At 39.2% G+C, this 21404-nt stretch overlaps 1 protein-coding gene across 1 annotated transcript; it reads left to right on the top strand.

The window, feature by feature from the left end:
- The first annotated feature begins 414 nt into the window (after positions 1-414).
- LOC124271017 (ornithine decarboxylase-like) lies at positions 415-20385 on the top strand. The gene is made up of 11 exons (XM_046706079.1): positions 415-540; positions 1019-1174; positions 4781-4877; positions 8680-8756; positions 10095-10267; positions 10687-10824; positions 11498-11663; positions 14628-14787; positions 15307-15437; positions 18164-18372; positions 19447-20385. Exons 2-11 carry the CDS (start codon positions 1073-1075, stop codon positions 19610-19612), a joined length of 1419 nt encoding a protein of 472 aa, XP_046562035.1. The 5' UTR covers positions 415-540; positions 1019-1072; the 3' UTR covers positions 19613-20385.
- Positions 20386-21404: the final 1019 nt, after the last annotated feature.

The following is a 21404-nucleotide window of genomic DNA, read 5'->3' as shown; positions in this document are numbered from 1 at the left end:
TTAATCGCTCGGTATTAATTAACAAGTTTTTTAAGAATGAATTTGGTGTTCCGCATAAGACTAACCACAAATCTTTCATATGTAATGGTTAAAAGAGTACAAAAAAACATTTATTTGTTCTTTTAAGTGTTGCTTGTCATGCCGGCGACCATCGGATTTGATTGGTACATTGGTACAATGTGTGGAGCCCATTTCTGGTGTCCCCTAAGGCCCTGTCATGATATTGCTGGAATATTGCTAAACGCAGCATTAAACCACACTTCACTTACTGAGACTGGCTTCACTTCAGTCTTTCCTCACACAATGTTGCCATGCCATGTATCTTAATACTGTTAGAAGCAGCATTAAATTAAACCCAACTGAACACGCTCACTTGCACTGTTGTCAACTGTTATTTTGCACTTTGCAGGAGGCTTGGCTGTCTTCTACACAGAAAGCCCAGAGGGGCTCTGCCGTTCAAAAAAAAAATTTAACTTCAACGCAGAGCCACCGTGGGATCCCAGCTAGTATTTGCTAAAAGCAGGTGTTCCCTCTGGCCAGGTGAGATTCCAGAGCCTTGTATTACAGTGATCAGTCAGGATGAATACCAGCAAGCCCATTAGTGTAAAAACACATTGTTGGTACAGGGTGTAATACAATGAATTACATGCAGACTTGTGCAAGAAATTTTCAGATCAGTGTTCTTTCTAAAGTTGATCAAATTAGGGAAATGTTCAGTTGTTCATGTCACAGCATGGGTAAAATGTCCCCATTTCTTGTGACCCTATCATGAAGTGGTATAGCTCACAGCAGCTTTAAGTTTGTCTCCCTGCATAAAAAATGTGCTCCTTGCCACTTCTCTTATTTATGTGGAAGAGTTCAGCAAAGAACATTTATGCTAGAAATACATCATCAGTAACATATGAACTTTTCTTGAGCCATGATGCTAAGAAAGATTTTAGCAAATCCTCCTGCATCAGTTCACATGACAAGGTCACATATTACTAAAGTAAAATTACTTTTCACACTTCTGTTTTAGATTGTTTGTATACCCTTGAACTCAGACTATCTTTGCGGACTTTTGAGCTAGAAAATGAAGCATTACATTGGAAACGGTTGCACTGTGGAATCGATGCCCTACGAGAAGGCTAAGGCCTGCATGGTCGCTGAGAAGGCTGCACTTCTGAACAATGAGGTAGGTCTGTTGGTGATTTGATCTGCATTTCTATCAATTATTAGAAGATATTCAATTAGGACATATTTCTGTTCTTGCCTAGACTAACAACTAGTCTCGGAAATGAACACATTTTACAGAAAAAAAATAAAATATAATGAAAAGGATCCCTGCGACTTTGTTCATTTTCAGAAGCTGTGGAAACTTGCCACATTTTCTAGACTTGTGTGGGCTATCTTGGATCTTGGCTCCAGATAATTTTTCAACATCAGGAGTATGTACTCCTTATTTTTTCAATATAGGAGTCCTGGGAAAAACTTAAGAGTACATTTAGAGTACTGAATGGAATTTAATGGTGTATCAGTAATCTTGTGTTTCGTTTCATATATGCACCACAACATTGCTACAACATTGTGTAAAGAGGTCAATATACAATAAAACAATAATTTTTCAGATAAATACGTCTGTAAATGATTCTAAGACCATACACCATTAGCGTATCTGCTACGTTTCCTAAATTATTTCCTGTCGTATCGTGCTTAATCATTATCCGTACATACGCCAATACAGCCTTTATCTTGAGCCCTGTTGGATATATTTGCTTCAGGTTCTTTATGACAGACTAGTTCTTGCCTAACAGGGACTGATATTACGATCACTTTGGCGATGTCGTGCCAAAAAGTATTCACAATAGGGACAAGTCCAAATCTACTGACCGGTTTCGTGATCCTCTGTAACCCAACCCTACCTAGGTGCCCTCTGTAAGTCCCGAGAGTTTTAAAATAAATTAAGAAGGGTTTTTAGCAGGAGCCCTTTCAAAAATTTGTAATACATGAAGAAGACAATCTAATCAAGCATGCTCTTAAGTATTTGTATTCAAAACATTTGGGTGGAATGAATACTTGCATAAATAGAGATTATTACACAAGCAAGTGTGTCATATGACTTACTGTGAAATGAGTGTGAAATTTTGTATTGCCCAAGCAAGAGCTCTCACGTCACAGACGACGAAATACAGAAACAATGGTTGCTAGGCAAAAGTTATATGTGCACATATGATGTATGTGACACTGGTTATGTTTCACCATATGGATAATAATAAGAAAGAATGTTAACATTAGCTGAATGAAAGTAACTAGTGTATCCTAGGAGTTGGTCAGATCTTGTGATGAAGTGTGGAAGCTCAGTGTAGTCTGGGTCGTACTGTGGAACCACTAGACGCAAGTTTTAGTGTTGCCTGTCCCAGGCTTAATTCTCTGTTTAAGTCGATGTCAGAACAAGAGGACATCTCTCTTCTCTCTCTCCTCCCTCTCTCTCTCTCTGTCTCTGTGTGTGTGTGTGTGTGTGTGTGTGTGGCCACATTTATAGTCTTATTTAAAGTTGAATCAAGATGAATTTTACTTTTCATTTGCCTGTTTTCTTTCCCTGATTACCAGTAGTTATTGTCTGAGAAAATTAACATTGTGTAGTTGCACAGTATTTTCATCCAAGTTCTTGTTTTTTAATCCATGGCTGGATAAACCTCTTGTGAATTTAATCTATTTTCTATTTCCCTTTAACCCCCCTGGAGCATACAAGTCCGTCTTACTCAACCTTCGATAAAATTCAAAATATATCCTGCACAAAAATACACTTCACAATTATGAATTCTGTTCTGAAATTCCTGTTCCTTAATGTCATCATCCACCATCATGTTAGGTAAGGCAAATGACTGAGAATGACCACTAAAAATTAAGTACATGGTAAATGTAGCCCTTTTTGGCAGAATTTACAAAATCACGACCCATGGTGTTATTTGTTGTCTTGGTCATGGAATTTGTCATTGTATGGACAGAACAATGATGTATCATGCTTGGCCAGGTGCACGTTTGTCACAAACATTATACCATTCACTAACATTGTTTTCGATAATATGGTCAATTTTTGGTTTGATAAATATATAATATTGTCATCATTGTGATGACCAGATATTAAACTGAATATCAATCTACACAAGGCACACCAAGTTATTGCGGCTTTCCCATCCCTACGAGGTACCCATTCACAGCTGGGTAAACTGGGACACATAGTCACAGTACTTTGTCCAAGTTTACTCACGTTGCTGTACCCGCAACCAGGTGTTTGCACATATTCATGTGGCCACCATCTGGTCATATACCAAACGGATTTGTGGGTTCTTTAAGTGCACAGGGTTGTGTACTGTACACTAGGGGTTGTGACAACACTGAAAGAGTCTGCACATAAAGTTGACTCCAAGGTGTTTACACCCAGGTGGGCTCTATCCCAGCACCTTATGCTCGCTGATTCAATAGCCTGGCGCCTTAGCCAGCTCGCCCACCATGCCCCCAGGACGCCATTAAAGAAGTTGTCATTCCGTAGAATTTGTTGCTCTTCATACCAGCTTCTGAATGCCACTCAGGGTGTTATTTCGACATTTCTTGTAATTTGTGATACAACCAAAACGTATCTAGTTACAATGTGGATCTTTGCATTGGAATAGTTTGTCCATCATGAACGAAACCTCACGAAAACACAATGTCGTTATCCACAGCGAATTCATTCCTAATGACCTGAGTTTACAATGACAGAGAACCGCCTCCATGGTGTAGTGGTTAGAGCTGCCGCCCGGAGAGATGAAGGTCGCGGGTTCGATCCCCGACCGCGTCATACCAAAAGACGTTAAAATATGGTACTTGTTGGTACCTGCCTGCACTCGGCATTAATGGGTACAACAAGGACTGGTCGGCTCGGAGTCAGTATGTGTCTGAGTGGGGTATTCATGCTTCACTGCGGCATGGTATCTCAGTGAGCTAGCACTATAAAACCAGCTTAAGTCTGGGCTAGTACAAGCAGCCGCACATACACATACACACGCATGCACGTCGTCATATGAGCGAAGTATTTTCAAGCACGACGTTAAACCCAATTTCACCTCACCTACAATGACTGAGTGTTAAGCATAGCAGAGTTATGCCCCCTCTTCTTTATGCTTGTGTAAGCTCTGTCGCTGTTTGCCGTAAAGGAAAGTCAATATTTGCCAATTACGGCAAGTCATTTCATATGTTAAATATATAACATTATACATAAGCTCACAAATCCATTTGATATATACTTATATCGTTCAGAGATCAGGTTGTATTTTGTTCGCTCACACTTCCCGCAAAGAGTTGAAGGGTTGTCATTGGTGCACTGTAAAAAGCGAAGAAATGTTTTGTATGTATTAGCAGTTCCTATTTTTCAAACTGCCTAAGCGTTCGCACTTGAATTTACATTGTATAGAAAATATATATTTTCTTCTTTTCTGTGTAGTTTTATAGCTGTTGGTAGATCCAGTGCCAATTCGTTCTCTTTTCAGACCTTATACAAATGTGCATTAAAATCCCCTTCTTCATCCAGGGGGTTAACTTGTCAGTGTGTGTAGTATTATCGTTTGAACTAGTTTCTATGCATTATCATGACCAGGTCATTGAGCTGATACCTGTGTTGTAACAACAGCAACATTCAAGTTAATATGGTGCCAGCACAGCTACCTTCCATCTTTGAATACTTGGCTGTACTGTTCTAGTACTACTGATCATGAAGTTAAGTCTAGACATAAGACTAAATACTTATATGTTCGTCTTTCAGCAATGTGAAGATGCCTTCTTCATTGCTGATCTTGGTGACATTGTTGCCAAGTATAAGAAATGGAGAAGACTCCTGCCAAGGGTGGAGCCTTTTTATGGTGAGTACTAAATCCCCACTGTTCTTGATCACTGTGTGTGGTTAGGAACAGCCCAGTTGTTGAAGAAGGATCCACAGTGTAACAGTAAACTAAACAAGTGGAGACAAGGACTACTTCATTTTCAGACTTCCACCACATAAATATCAATGAGATATGCAGGGATGGTGACAAGTAATGTTTGCCAAACAAAGATTGTTTCCGATGGCAACTGTCACATATGTAACAACATCACAGCATGTCTCTTCACACTCCAGTTGTTAATCCAACTAGGTTGATTAATCAGCTGTCAGAAGTCAAATCTTCTACCTTCTCAAGTTTCTAGGAATCAGATTCCTCATGAACAAAAAATCCTTTCAAGTGCCAGAAGATCAGTGGATAAAAGTGACAGGTGATATTTGGACTCCTCATGTCGACACAAATACTTCCAGTGAGAGGCACGCTACGATTAGGACCTATTCAAACTATTAGGACTAGTGGTGAGAATCAGTTGAAATTTCATAATCGATTTATCGGTTGCTATCGGATTGTCCCCTCCGATCAATGATTGATTGATTGTATAATCGGTTACACTGATTAAGAATTAAATATTTTTTTACAACTTGTGCAATTCCCAGGTAAACATTTGAACTCTGTTACAATACTGTATATTTGTCAATTTCTTTTAACTATGTGATAATAGTGGGCATTAAATTAAATATATCAGCTTTTGTGGTTGGTTTCTGTGAAAAACGTGACTTGAGGGTGCATCTACAAGAACCTAATAACTCCTGGATATAATATTTTTCATAAGTTTAAATTGTCATTTGAGGCAAGATTGTAAAAAATCACAAACAACCCAAGTCTACATTGATCAACAAAACAATGTGTACAAAAATAAATACTGACAGGCTACCAAGATATATACTACCCATCAAGCTTATTCAAGTCATGCTGTTTCGTTATACATTCGGAGTTGTGCCCCTTACCAGTGTATTTCCCAGGTCTATATCAAAGGGCGGTTTACTGAAGTTGAAAAGGCAGTGTGCAATTATCGAAACAAACTGTCGGGTGAAAAGTCGTCTGCTGCTGTCAAGCGGCAGGCGCAAATACATTCGTTTTTTTAAATAAAAAGAACAAAACCTGATAGAGAAAATGCCGAAACCGTTGACAGTTCTAATTCAGTAATTGAAACAGAATCATCAAAAGCCAATGACACGCCGACCGATGCTGAAACTGAGAGCAAAACATCGACCCGTTCGTTCCAAACGGAATGGCATGGTTTGTATCCGTGGGTTCCGGATAATGAGTGTAAAAACAAAATGACTTGTGCACTTTGAAAAATGGAAAACATAATGTTTTCACTGATGGAACTGATAATTTCCGTACTTCCACGCTCAAGAGACACGCTGATAGTGCCGACCATAAACTTGCCGTGCAAGCTGAATCATTGAAGGGACAAATGAAAGGCAGCAATTCAATGTATGAAAGTAGTTCTTTGCCTTGCCCATGCGAAAGTATCCCAGTTTGATGAACCTTTTGAAAGAACTATGTTGTCCTTTCATTGAGAATTTAAAGATTAGGGAAAGCTGTGGGTCAGGATATACAACATACACCAGCATTCCAACAGCTAACGAAATGGTGTTGGCGCTGGCATCAGTTATAAGGAGAGACTTGGACAATAAGCTTTTTCGTTCCCCGTTCGTAAGCATATTGACTGATGAAAGTACGGACATCACCGTTCACAAAAAGTTAACAGTGAATGCAACTGTGATTGACCCAGAGACATTTGCTGCATCTACACATTTCATTACTAATGCCAGACTTCAATAGCAGAGACACTTACAAATATCCTTGATGAAAAGAATGTACCCATAGTTAAATGTATGGGTTTTGGAAGTGAAGGGGCATCTGTCATGACAGGTTTGGACAAAGGAGTTACTGGGCAGTTGTTGAACAAAAATCTGTTGATGGTAAATTACCACTGCATAGCGCACCGTCTAGCATTGGTTTCTTCTCAAGCTGCAGAAAATATTCCAGCAGTTGATGACTATAGTGAGACATTGACCTCCATGTTTTATTATGTCAAGCATTCTGCCAACAGAAATGAGTCCTTGAGAGAGAGATACCGACTCTTTTAGAAGAGCCTACACTTAGAATGAAGTTCATTCTGTACAATGGTTGGCAACCTATAAAGCAGTTGAAACTGTGTACAGGTGCTTAGATTCAATAATGACACTTTTCATCAATCAGAAGGATGCAAAGGGTCAGGGATTAGCAAAGAAAATTTCTCAGCAAAATTTTGTTGGTTGCATTTATCTTTTGATGAGTGTATTGTCTATTCTCTCCAAACTGTAACTGGTGTTTCAGAAGAGAAATCTTTATTTCTCTTGTGCAAGTATCAGTAGAAAATTCCATTCCATCTCGGAAGGAACTTTGTGGTGAAAAGGAACACAGAAAACTTAACTACATGTATCAAATTGATGTGACACGTAATGAATCAGGAAAAGCTCAGTTCAAGTCCAATCATCTGAAGCGTAGAAATGACATTGAAAATATCAGAAATAACTTTATACAAGCTGTAATAAAAAATCTTGAGACAAGGTTTCCAAACAACAGCATCATATATGCCTTTGGTGTGCTTGGTATGCGTCCAGTTTCATTTCTCATCAGTGATGAACTTGAAATGAGGGAAATCTGAAATTAGAGAAGCTATTGGAACACTTTGGGAGTGATAAATCACGGGTTGTTAATGGGACTGAAGTACATGTGAAAGCAATCATTGATGCTGCTGATGTTGGGTGGAATGGAGGAAACTGAAGAAGGAAGTGGTTAACTCGGATTATCCAAGAGATAACATGCAGAATCTGTGGAGTTTGTAACACAGGTACCACTCCCAAGACTTTCCTAATCTACTGATTCTTGCTTCAGTTACACTCACAGCATCCATCCACACATCAGGCTGTGAGTGAGGTTTTAGTTCCCATAATTTGGTGCAAACATCACTGAGCAATCAACTTTTAGATGAGAAACTTGAACTTCTACTCATAGCTGTTAAAGGTTCCAGAATTCAGGATTTCAATTTTGAGGACAGTCGTAATGAATGGCGATCAGTGAAACAAAGAATACTGTTTCAAAAGATGTGACAAAACTTACCTAGTGTCCAGTATTACCAAAGTGACTGTAACTGTTTTCTATTTTTTAATAACTCAAAATTACAACAGAGTTAGATGATAACTATTATGGCCAAATCAACAGTGTTTAAATTAACACTTTAATTGATACAACTGAACAGCTATTTGAATGACAAATTTATTAAAATTGCCGAGTGAATGCATTGTCTCCCTTGTATTTTCTGATGACCCACCTACAATGGCAAATGTCCCACCAGTTTAATTAACCATGGGCCCAGGGCAAACTTCATCTGAAAAGTAAATTAGACACTATATATGATTTTGAATGAGAGCAGTAATTCTCGGTCCACAAGTGTGCAGGACGCGATCCTCCTACAGCATCGAGTCCACTACACAAAGTTAGAGCTATAGCATCCATGCTAACGCTTCCCAGTTTGGAAGGATGTTTCTGGAAGTCTGATACTGTCTTTGCCAACCACTTTCTCAGATTATGCTACAGAAGATGTTGCGGTCTAATCACCAATTTGGACCTTTGGTTGTAGCGCAACAATTAATAGTTCCTTCAAGAAGATAATGCTTACCCACAATCACTTGTAAAAGACAGCCATACTCAGAAAAGACAGCCATACTCAGAAAAGACAGCCACACCATACCATCCATTTCCAGTAAACTCCTGATTTCCTTTGTTTCAGCTGTCAAGTGCAATGATGACTATGGTGTTCTTAAACTTCTCGGAGATCTGGGGACATCATTTGACTGTGCGAGCAAGGTGAGTTACTTATAAGAAACCAATGCAAAAGAATTATATTGGGGAAAAAATAATGTTTTCTCAAATAGATTTAACTAATTGTTATGCTTTTTAGGCTTTCATGTGTTTTAACATGGAAAGGAATATAGGTCATGGTTTTGCACACTGATTGGAAAAGTCTTTAAAATCTTTAATGTGGTAGTTGAAGGGCAGATTTCTATTTTTACCAAACCCTTTGAGACTATGAACCCCAAATTGTATCTCCTGGGGCATATTTGTCATTAGTTTTAAGGTATCCGGTGATCTGCACATGTTGTGCAACATGTCAAACTAAACTGGAGTTTCGGTTTCATTTGAAATATTTATCTGTTTATGACAGGCTTCCTGATAAAGCTGTAATGTTCCTAATAACCAAGTTCTACTGTCAGTATATAGTGCATATATGGCCTAGATTGCCTGGACGGCCAGGAAAACTGTTTGTTCACTGAACAGAGATACTTCTTTGAGGCATGCCAAAAATCTGATTCCGAGTTCCCATGGGGATCACCCTGATAATGCTTCTTAATTTGTCATCACCATATGCTCGTAGATTTGCCCTAAGTGGTAAACATCAATGACTACTTCAGGATTTTCGCCAACAGCTGGCTGATATGTTGCAGCACAAAGCCAATCTATTTGAAAGTCAGTCTAAGTACGCTTAGGCTCAGTATTATTCATTACTCTGCTATACTGAGTCTAACAAACCTTGTGGAATCAGAACACAGCTTACCAAATCGCGAAAGCTGACATTCGCACATACCTTTTGAACTTTTACCTCGAAAAGGTTTTGCACCCGAACGATTCCGAATGCTATTTTCCGTACGATTGCTTCCAAGTGATGCACATGGAGCACGCCACAAGAGTGAGTTAACAGTCGCTGAGAATGGCGTTTTGTCAGTATTCAAGGATATCAGCTTGCGGAAATATAAGCTAATGATAGCCATGTCAACAGAAACCCAAAAGCGTATATTCTGCAGGTCATATGTCTGTGCTTTATGCAGGTTTTCATTTGTTATGAGATCAGTGTTGGCAACCGGGCAAGAGAAAATCCATTTTGTAAGTCCCGCCAAACACTAACTAGTAGCCGTTGTCTGATTGGTTAAATCCGTTTAGCCATCTCGCATTTGATTGGACGGTCATAGGTCGTTGAAAGGTTACCTGACCAACCTTCCACAAGGTTTTGTTAGACTCAGTATAGCAGTGTAACAAATAATACTGAGCCTAAGTTTACTTAGACTGTTTGAAAGTACTTCTATAAGCTTGTTCTATAAAGTTGAAACAAATTGACATGATGGCCAGTGTGGTGTGGTGTCATTTTAGATGGAAATTGACAAGGTACTGAACCTTGGCCTCCCCCCTTCACGCATCATCTACGCCAATCCTTGCAAGCAGACTTCCTTCCTGCGTCATGCTGCCAAACGCAATGTTGACCTCATGACCTTTGACAACGAAGCTGAATTACTCAAGGTCAAAGCTGTCTTCCCTGATGCAAGGTAAGTTCTTACAAAGCTTGCCAAGTCAATTGTGGGTGCTTGCAGGATCCTTGGCTAGGTATTTGCAGAGTTGTTGGCTACTGCTTGTACTCTGTAGACTACAAGGTGGCCATTGAAGTCTTGGAGAGTGTTGGCTTCAAATTCAAGATTGTCAGAGTTCTTGATATTTTATTCAGTATACTCTTGATTGTTGATTTCATCAAAGTGTTAACTGTCCACAATCACTTTATTTTCTCCCACGTTTAAGTTATCATGCTCTTGTGTAACTGAAAGTCTTGGTTTATTTGCAATATTAGCTTGTGTAGCTCAAGAAAAAATCTAGTTGTACTTGCAAATGTCCTGATCTTCCCAGATGTATCTCAATTACAGTAATGTAGTAAGTGTTCTTTGTTTCACTGTCTCATCATGCTGGTCCACAGACTGGTTCTTCGTATCCTTCCTCCGAGCAACTTCAAGGTACAGTGTGAGCTGGGAATGAAGTTTGGCTGTCATCCATCAAAGGCCAAACAGCTGCTGGAGAAAGCCAAGGAACTGGAGCTCAATGTTGTGGGAGTCAGGTAGGTGTGCAATCTGGAAGGACAACTCATGATATTCAAAGTTTTCACATATGTTTTGCCATAACAATTATCATATTGGTGGATGTCAGTGCCTTGCGATGACTTACGTTGCTGACAATCTATAGCCTGTTTTTATATTGTATTATCCCAAACAGTGATTTAAGTTACATGCTAGTTTTAAATCTCTAATATTCTGGTGTTTTACTGTCCTTCGTTGACACATTATATAATATAACATTATCTATTATCAATGAATGACACACAGTATGGCTGAAGTACTGCCGATGTCACTATATATCATAACTCACTCTTGTAGCTTAGCATGATTATGAAGTATATTATGGAACTGATAAAAACGATAAAAACATCAAATCAAACATCATATTGTATTCATTACCAAAACATACTTGTTGGAGCACAAATTCATAGTTCTAGGACTGTTAGCTCAATGGTCTGCCACTATATAACCTGCATTAGTATGGACCAGTGTTAGCTGGCAAATACAAACCTGTGAATCTTCCAGCCTTTATATAAGTGCCATAATGATCAATGCAGTGTTAAACGCTGTAATCATTTCTCTTTATATAGACAATTTCTGTTTATATATCTGTCTATATTAAAGTATTGAAGATACGTATGTCCATGAGCAGACAGTGATGTTTGGTTATTGCAGCTTCCATGTTGGTAGTGGTGCTGAGGAGGCAGCTGCCTTCGCTGTTGCAGTGGAGCAGGCTTATGGCGTCTTCCAGACTGGCTTGAACATGGGATTCCCCTTTACTCTGCTGGATATTGGTGGAGGATTCCCAGGCCAAGTTACTGCCGCTATATCATTTGAAGAGGTCAGTGATTGAAGGCCCAGGTTTAGGCTGTAAGACTGCTCTGTATCTCCTGGGCTAGCCTGCACTAACCCTGAATCCTTTCCCATGATACTTTTAATTGCAAATTTCCTGCCCTGAGTTTTCATTTTACCAATCAAACTTTTGCAAATGGAAAGGGTAATGGAGATAACTAGTTTTACCTAGAAATCAAGCCATGGCTAGTTTCATTGGACATGAAGACATGCTTAACCTCAAAGTCATTTTAGGGGGGTGTTTTGTGTCAGTTTTTCAATGTTGAATTTCTCCCAAGTTTGAGGGTTGGTGGGGTATCCTAGTGATTAAAGCGCTCACTCGTCACGCCGAAGACACGGGTTCGATTCCCCACATGGGTACAAAGTGTGAAGCCCATTTCTGGTGTCCCCTGCCGTGATATTGCTGGAATATTGCAAAAAGCAGCGTAAAAATAAGCTCTCTCTCTCACTCACCCAAGTTTGAGCTCCCATGGGATTTGATGCCATGTTGTTAACCATTCAACACATGTCAACAATCTTGGCACATCCATTACAATGCTCTTTACCTAAATTGATGACTTTTGATGTTTTGAAACTTTTCCAAACATATTTTAAGTTTCTGTAGAAACATTTGGAAATGTCAGGATTGGCTCTCAAAACAATGAAACTTGGCATAAAACTCTGTTAACATGATTGGTTCTTAATATTGGAATGGAGCTTTGTCATCTTCTGGTAACTCCTTGGTCGGAATGCGTACTCTTTTATAGTAGGAACCTGAACTAATATATAAAGAAAAACGAGGGATGGCGATGTATGATGAAAACACATCCATGTAGATTTAGTTCTCTGGCCACAGCTCGACAACTCATTTTATCAGTTTTAAAAGAAAACATTGATTAACAACATTTGTGTTAGTACAGGACTAGTCTATCAAGTTTGTCACCTTATGTGACACATAATCCGTAAGTGTCAATGTCACCTTATGTGACACATAATCCGTAAGTGTCATTGCAGACCGTAGTTTCCTGTGGTCAGGCTCCTGCAAGTCAAATCATTGATATACTCATATACAGTACCTGTCTGTGTGATGATCCATGAAAGTCATGTCCAGTGAACCTTTAACAGTAGTACAATCTAAGTGAATAATGCTAGGAATTGTCAGCTGATCAGGTGTCCTCTTTCTGAAGTAATTTGCAGACTGCTACTAATCTTTTACCAGTTGCAGTGTGTCCTTTATTAGCAGTTAAACTCCCCAGGTAAACATTGAACACATGCTATAGTCATAGCTCTTAGATGCTGATAGGTATTGTTACACAAATTCTCGTGAGCTTGCAATCATGTCATGTAAAAACGATGGGTTATAGCAAGGAAACAACATTGTTGCCAGCTTCCCATATACTGTAACTGTATATATTTTCACGGGGTGCAATTTTCGCGGAAAGTTCACATAAAACCTGTTAGCGCAGCTGTTTTTTAGCGCATATCAATAACCTGAGTGAGTGATTGTATCCTTCACAACGTTTACACCACCGATAGACATGCAATGATCAAAGCTAGTCGCCATAATTGAATCGTGTTTACTAAAACAATCAGAGAGAGGTGGGATTATACTGTACTTGTGTTAACATTGTGATTTGTGACTGACGTCATATCGCTTCGCGTAAACGAACATACAAGAGAAGACCAAAGATGTCAAATTTGCTATTGAAAATCGCTGGAAAAGATTATTTACCTGTTCAGTTCTAATTTGTTTTTGCTAGGCATTGTCTTATATGCAGGGATTAAGATTACCGTGTGTAATTGTCTCGTATACAGCGCCGGAAATAGCAGCTGTGCAGTGCACACGTTCCCCTACCTGAGATTTAGTTTAAACGTACCCGATAATATTCCGAGATGAATTCTGATGCAGTGATCTTAAAATGTTAGTATCTGAAACTAATGTTTTATAAAGAGCAATATATTGTAGTTTTGTGTCATTGTTATTGCTCTATAAATGTAAAATATTTATAATCGTAACTAAGTTTATGCGACAGCTTTTTGTTGTATAGCCGGATAGTTTTTATGCATGGAACAATTTAACCTGTCACCGATGAGGTTTCGCGTGATCTCGCTATTTCCACTGCGAACATCTGTGGACTTCTTGACATTGTTTGATCACGTAATTTACATTGCTTTGATATTGTTATCTGAGAGAATAAACAAATTGCATGTTGTTCCTACCTGAGTATTTGTCTTGACTTCACCATGAACATTTCGCTTGGTATGATTATTTGCGCACAATCCTTTTGCACTAAAAGCGCAAAAATTAATCCCACGCGAAAATAACTACGATTACAGTATACGCATACTGGAAGTAGTCAGAGTTGAAGTAATAGTATTCAAACCCAAAAATTCCAGGACTCAAACGATATGCTGGTTTAGAGAGAATGCCTGAATATTCAGGTGCTGGTTATTTGACAATGTCCACTGTACCAAAGTGTTACAATTTTTATTTACATACAAGGAAGTTTCATAAAGAATAACTTTCAAAGGTAGAAAAATGTGCTAAATAGTTGTTGATTTATATTAATTGATAATAACTGATATTCTAAATGCGAACATTGCTAAACAGAATATATATGAAATAAGGCAACACAATCAACTTGACAGTAACCAACAAATATGTTCGAACAATATTAGCAATATACTAGACTGTATGTGAATGTAACCGCTAGCAAACAATATCAACATAATATTTCGACAATAATTAATTAGTTCTTGTGGGAAAGCTTTGAGACCTGTGGCTCCTTTCACGAAGCAACCTTTACTAAGGTTAACCTTAACTCCCATTCTTTAACAGTGCACTAAGGTTACCTTAGTGACTTACGATCACCTTAGTGCTTCGTGAAAGGAGGCCCTGAATAGGCAGATAACTGTAATACATTTGACTAGTTTTCAAAGCCACCGGTTTGTTATGCACAAGTTGATGTTGCAGGTTGTGGACGTCCTCAATCCAGCCCTGGACCACTACTTCCCAGCATCCTCTGGTGTGCGAATCATCGCTGAGCCGGGCAGATACTTTGTGGCGTCGGCATTCACTCTCACTGCCAACATCATTGCCAAGAGGATGGTTGCAAGAGACAGGTCTAATGATGGTGTGTGATGAGTTATGTCCCTTTGTCCACCTTTGTTTTTTGGGAAATACATCCACATTGTTTTCCATTCACATCTAATATTCAGTTTGATAATGGTAATATTAACGTTGAAACACCAAAATTCTATTAAAATTAAACACTATCAGAACTCAATATAGTGTTTTTTTGCTATTGTTTACTCACATTTATCATTTGCCTCGTGTGAATTGATATATTTCTTCAGTTCATGTCCGTTAGGTATTATTAAACCAGTTCGTGCTGTTTCAGGTGATTATTAATTTGAAATTGTCCATATGCTGCCCCAAGCATGTCAAATGTCGCTTAGTCCCCTACAAACTGGGTTGCTGAAGAAATGTAGAGCACAGGGACCCAGATAGTGCTTAAACTGAGGGTCCTGTATTTTCGAAAGCGTGATAACCAGGCTTTGGCAGTCTTGTGTACTTTGTCATTTGTAAATGAAGAGCGTTATGTGTTGACACGCTACAGATGAGTAAGTTACACGATGCTCATGTATTTCAGAACACCTCCCTGACCAAGTTGTGACTGGGGACGATGAGCCAGCCTTCATGTACTACATCAATGATGGGGTGTATGGCTCTTTCAACTGCCTGCTGTTCGATCATGCCACTGTTACACCATCTATATTGCAGGTATCTGTCTTCTTATAAATCAGTTTGGGTTTGGTTCACTAGGATAAACTGAAGTTCAGGTAATTCCATGTATAGGGATCCTCTACTTTGATTACAGCAGTGTGTTCAATACTTACGTCCTTAATTGTTCATACATCTCAAAAATCAACATCTCAAAAACTCATGATTTAGGGAAATAATCCATGCTGACTTCAGCTAGTTAGTCCTGAGTTAGTCTGGGGCAGGTACAGTTGTTTTTTTTGTGTGTGTGCATGTGTGCGTTAAGGAAGGGGTAGGGGGTGCAACTTCATTTTCACTTAAACTTTCAGGACAAAAGCGGGGGTGCACACCCCTGCAACCCAACCCACCCCTCTGGATCCGCCTATGGGCTAGACACATCTTTATACCTTAACCTAAAAAGGTTGAGGGTACATAATTATACCAAGGACTATAGTTGCTGGTGATGTACAGCGCATTGTTATATTGTATTGTTCTTATGTCCATTTTTTTATTCATTTGCAATGTCTACCAAGTATGACTCACTCATGAAACTTAGGAAGTACATCTGTCCGTCCAACTGAAGACATTTTTGTCCTACTAATAACATAACTTTATAGCCATAAAAAAACAAAAGTGGGACAGTCAGAATAGAAAAACATGAAAGAATGTGAAACAAGCCAGGGAATATTAGCAAAGCTCACCGTCCACTGTGACTCCCAACTTAACTGAACAACACTAAACACATTTTCGTTTAAATCTTTTCTTAAGGTATTTGTAAATAAAGGTTAGCTTTCACGTGAATGGTGATTAGTCTGATAGCTCACCAATCAGCTGGTTAAGAGATAATTAAGTAGAGAGGAAATAACCAATGAGGGTACTCTCAAAATATCAAAAAAGAATAAATGACCTGTGATACCTTTTGACGATATACATATACAAGTTACATTCCATTACAAGATCAGGGTGCCGTTCCACTAACCGATCTTAGCCCTATGCCAATCGTAAACCCCTAAAATCCCAATCTTAGCGTGACGTTACGATCGGCATACCGTTCCACTAACCAATCTTACCTAAGTCAATCGTAAAGTTAAGATTCAAAGTCTAAGTTGCTCATGACCAACTTAGGATAGCTAAAATCAATCGTAGAGAAACCAAAATGGTGGCTTTCCTATTCTATGTGAAAAATAAGAGCGAGCATTTCACCGTGAGCGTCCCCTAAATTCCCCCATGAAATGAATTTGTATATTTCTGTGATGTAAACAAACACTGCACTGAAGCCTTACAAATGTCAGGCCAGTCTGACCACTGTCGTCATGGGAACACAACCGAAGGCGGTCGGTATAACACATTTGTACAACAGTATTGCAACGTCATGGTTAAGAATAGGGACAGCCGTAAAGTGAACAATGTTCTGAAGCAAAAGATACAAATATGTTTGATTTCACTCGCGCATATTTGGTTGGGGATTCTAAAGGCAGGCGGCGTGTTATTCAAGACCACGCCTTGTTTATTCTTATTGACAAGGTTAAGGCACATATTAAAAGCTCTGACACAATTGACATTTTAAAGTCCAGACTTAAAACCTGTTCTCTGTATATTACTTATAATCTCGCTGTAAATATTCTCGAGTAAATTATCTTTACACAGCTTTGAGCATGCCCAAGGATGTGGAATAGGCGCACTATAAATATGCATTTATTATTATTATATTATGCTTGATACCCAGCGTTCACACGCACTTGCACCTGAAACCAAGGTGCTCACTACCCTAATATTTTGCTCTAGGTTTTTCTCCCGCGTTTACACTTGGTTGGAAAAATACCCATGAAGAGCCTGGGTTAGAATATTAAACTTCAATAACCCATGCCTGTCGAAGAGGCCACTAACGGGATCGGGTGGTCAGGCTCGCTGACTTGGTTGACACATGTCTTCGGTTCCCATTTGCGCAGATCGATGCTCATGCTGTTGATCATTGGATTGTCTGGTCCAGACTCGATTATTTATAGCTAAGATACATAGCGTTCACTAACATGAACGCTCATGTTAGTGAAGCGCTATGCATCTTAGCTAGATTATTTACAGACCGCCGCCATATAGCTGGACTATTGCTGAGTGCGGCGTAAATCTAAACTCACTTCGTAAACTACTTTCAATCATTTGCTAGACTATGCAAAGGGAGATAACTCGTGCCTCGCATTCCTGTATCTCTTGCACGAAAGAGTCTCGATCTAAGCTTGGATCGGATCGTAAGATCGGGACCGGCTACGATCGGCCTAAGATCGGTTAGTGGAACGGGTGTAACTTTTAGCTAAGACGATTGTAAAATTGGCGTAACTTGCTAAGATTGATCTTAGATAAGATCGGTTAGTGGAACGGCACCCAGGACTTTTTACAATGCTGTTCTCCTTCAGACAAATATGTTTTCCAAATTTGATAACACTTCGAAGAATACTTTCAAGTTACTGGGTGAACAAACCTTTCTTAGTTCAAATTTGTTGACTGCTGCAAGTTAGAAACATTCAGTATCATATTCATAATCAAAATATCCACTGTAATACGCTTTATGCAAAGAATGTGGTCCCCAAAATATGAAAACTATCAAACCAATACTATTTTGGAGGTTTTGATGTTTTTAGTGATACTGTTGTGTGGGAATTTCCAAGAGCTTTCCTACATTGATTACCGATGTGGTGAACAACATGGTAAGATACAAGAAGTGTTAAGATATTGTCCTTGTGTTTGTTCAGGATGGCAGCGATATGACCTTTGTGTCAAGTGTGTGGGGACCAACCTGTGATGGCCTCGACTGCATCACGGAAGAGTGTCGACTGCCTGAGATGCAGATTGGGGAGTGGATCTACTTTGAGGATATGGGGGCCTACACCATCTGTGCTTCCTCCACCTTCAACGGGATGCCCAGGCCGAGGATCTTCTATCTGTGTCATGATGTAGTCTGGTAAGGAGAACAACAACATATGCTCATGTTTTGCCCGGATTCATAACCCCTCTATAGCACTGTGGTATCATACATGACCCCATTCGGGAAGAGACCCTTGAAGATCTGGGCCCACTTGCACAAAAACGATCCTAGCTACAATCAGTTGTAGGCATTTGCAATCAATTGCCCCAATAACGCAGGGAATTCAGCTATTTTGTAGAAGTCTTGCATTCCAACTTTATTTGCGTCAGGATTGAACTTGATGTCCAAAACGTTGTTTATGGCATGGATTGTCCGATGGACGGCGCGAGACACAGAGGACTCGTGAACGCCATGTAGATCACCTATTCCATTAAAAAACCTCCTTTACTCAGGTAACAAAGTGTAACCAGCAACTGAGTTTCAGGGGAAATGGCATTTGAACGCTTGGTTATTATTGTAGGCTTACGATCGCTTTGTGCAAGAGGCGGGTGACCCTACAATTACCTTACAATCAGAGTTACGACTATTGTAGATATACAGTCGTTTTGTGCAAGTGGGCCCAGGGTTAGAATTTGTCTTCATCAACCCATGCTTGTCCTAGATGCGGTATCGGGTGGTCATGCTAGCTGACTTGGTTGACACATGTCATCGTATCCCAATTGTGCAGATTGGTGCTCATGCTGTGGCTCCCAGGACCGTCTGGTCCAGACTCGATTAGTTACAGACCACCGCCACATAGCGAGGATATTGCTGAGCACGGCATTTACCAAGAAACCAACAACCATTCCATAAGATATATATTGGATTGGGAGTGGTAAAAACATCACCTGGAATGAAATAGAAAAATTGTTATTTTCTATTGATTCTGATGGTGTTCTTGAAACCATATTCAGAAAAGTTAGGATTGTTTTTGAACAGAAAGGCATTTGCATGGAAATAGGTCATCCATGATCCGTATTTTTTATGGACATCATCATCCATTGCTGGAATTTTGCCAAAAGCGACATAAAACCTCACTCACTCACTGTGTATACCAGTAACTTAGTTTCTGTAAGTGCATTAGCAAAAAGTGTTAGTCCTCTTCTTCATTACCTTCATTTCCGATTTCAGGGCACAGACTTACTCGAAACAGACCAAGAAGCTGGATCAGCCTATCTCCAAGGTGATCCCCTTCATGAAGGCAGGCCATGACCTCTTTGAAACACATGATCAGGTTGAGGAAGTGTTTGGGTCACCACGACCTGAACTCATCTGCGACCTTGACCCTCTCAACTGAGAAGTTTTGCTTGGCATAGTCAGCGGATTGTTAGCTCCATTCCTATTTAGTCCAGATTAGGTGATTTGGCATTTTGATTCAGTAACTTTAATTTTGGTTCTATTTCCCACATTTGCTTTCAGTTGAAATAGCTGCTTTGTTTCATCTTTCTCCCTCACTACCCCAATGATTAGGTGCAGATCAGGGGCCAATTTTGAAATGTTTGTATGCTGATTGTGGCCCAAATGAAATTTAATTTTTGTCACTGTTTACACTGGAATATTATCAAAACCACAATATCAGGGCATTGATGAAACACTTTTTACACTTGTTTTCTGTAAATTTGTTCAGTTATTTATTGATTCTAAAATGAATTTGTCACAGTTGTTACAAATGTTTAGTATATACAGTTATAAGTTAATTATACAGGTTCACTTTGCATTTATTAATGACATCAAAATGTTACTGATTATTGGTGCAATTTTGTTTCCTCTTTGTTCAATTCATTTATTCACCATATAAACAAATTTACAGAAAACATTGTAGCAGTCGGTAAGCATGTGATGACTATATAATATATCCAATGTTAGTGATCTTCAGACTGTAGTCCTACATGGTAGTACTCAGTTTGACTAGGAACTGTTTAATGTTTTGACTAGTCCCAGGTTTTCCAGTCTAGTCTGAATCAGGGGTATACAAACAAAGGGGACACCTGCTACTGTCACCATGGCCAGATTTTTTTTTTCTTTCATATCGGTTACTGTGATGGTGATTGAATAAAATATTTATAACCATGTCTTTCTTGTTGTTATTCCTGCATTGAAGTGGGGGTGGAGTTCACTCATCTCTCTGCTTCGCATTGGGGAGAAATTTTCACACAAACTATTGGTGTTGGAGAATTTCGATTATACAAACTGTTCAAAATTTGAAAATGAGTGTCTCAAATTAATATTTTGCAGAGCTATCGTCTTTGGTCCAAGCTGCATGAAATGAGAATATGATTTCTGAGAAACTACAAAAAAACCCGTGTATGAATGAAAGTTTGCATGCTTATGGACATTATTATCAAACATCAGTGTTGTTACAAAACGAGCCTAAGAACAATATAGCAGCCTGGTCTTTGGGAGAACTTTGCTGGCACGACACTGAAACGGACAAGGACTGCACAGTGGCAAACAGACATGGCGATCCCATATGTTTAGAAAGAAACAATGATTGTGGTGATGTTCATCAAACTGGAGCAAAGTAAAGTCACAAGACATGCAACGTAAAACACAACTTTGCAGATTCTGATACCTTTCGGTATGGACTTACCGAAACAAATCATCAAAAATGCAAATTCAACATATGAAGTTGAAAAATAACGCGATGTAAAAAAACGCGCAAAATCGTAGTTCAAACGATTCACTAATTTTCCCCCCAGCGTTTGGGGGGAATTCAAGTGGTTCCAACAGCTGGGCTGCACTCATAGCACGTGCGCAGTGAAATAGGTTCGCGCAACTTGGAAGCGGGTTGTCCGGTGAATACTCTGTGAAGGCTTTGGTGTGAGCTGTTTTTCTAATGTTTTGTTGATATCTCACAGGCGCGAGCTTTTTATATGTTATGACAGTAAATTAACTGTTTATACAATTTCATTTGTCTATTTCACCACACGTTCTTCTTAGCGAGTCACTTCCTCAGTTCGATACTTGAAAGCAATGTCATTATTTAGGGTTGACAGAATTTCTAACTGTGATATAGATATGTCGTTGTCACAGACAAAACTCAATGTCTTGTTTTATTGACACCTGTGTGTCTGCCTGCCTGTCTGCTA

Source organism: Haliotis rubra, unplaced genomic scaffold (genome assembly GCF_003918875.1).
Source record: "Haliotis rubra isolate DU_JTF1 unplaced genomic scaffold, ASM391887v1 Scf1568, whole genome shotgun sequence".
In the NCBI taxonomy this organism is placed as follows: domain Eukaryota; kingdom Metazoa; phylum Mollusca; class Gastropoda; order Lepetellida; family Haliotidae; genus Haliotis; species Haliotis rubra.
The sequence above is the reverse complement of the archived record's forward strand: the minus strand, read 5'-3'. Positions and strand labels throughout refer to the sequence as shown.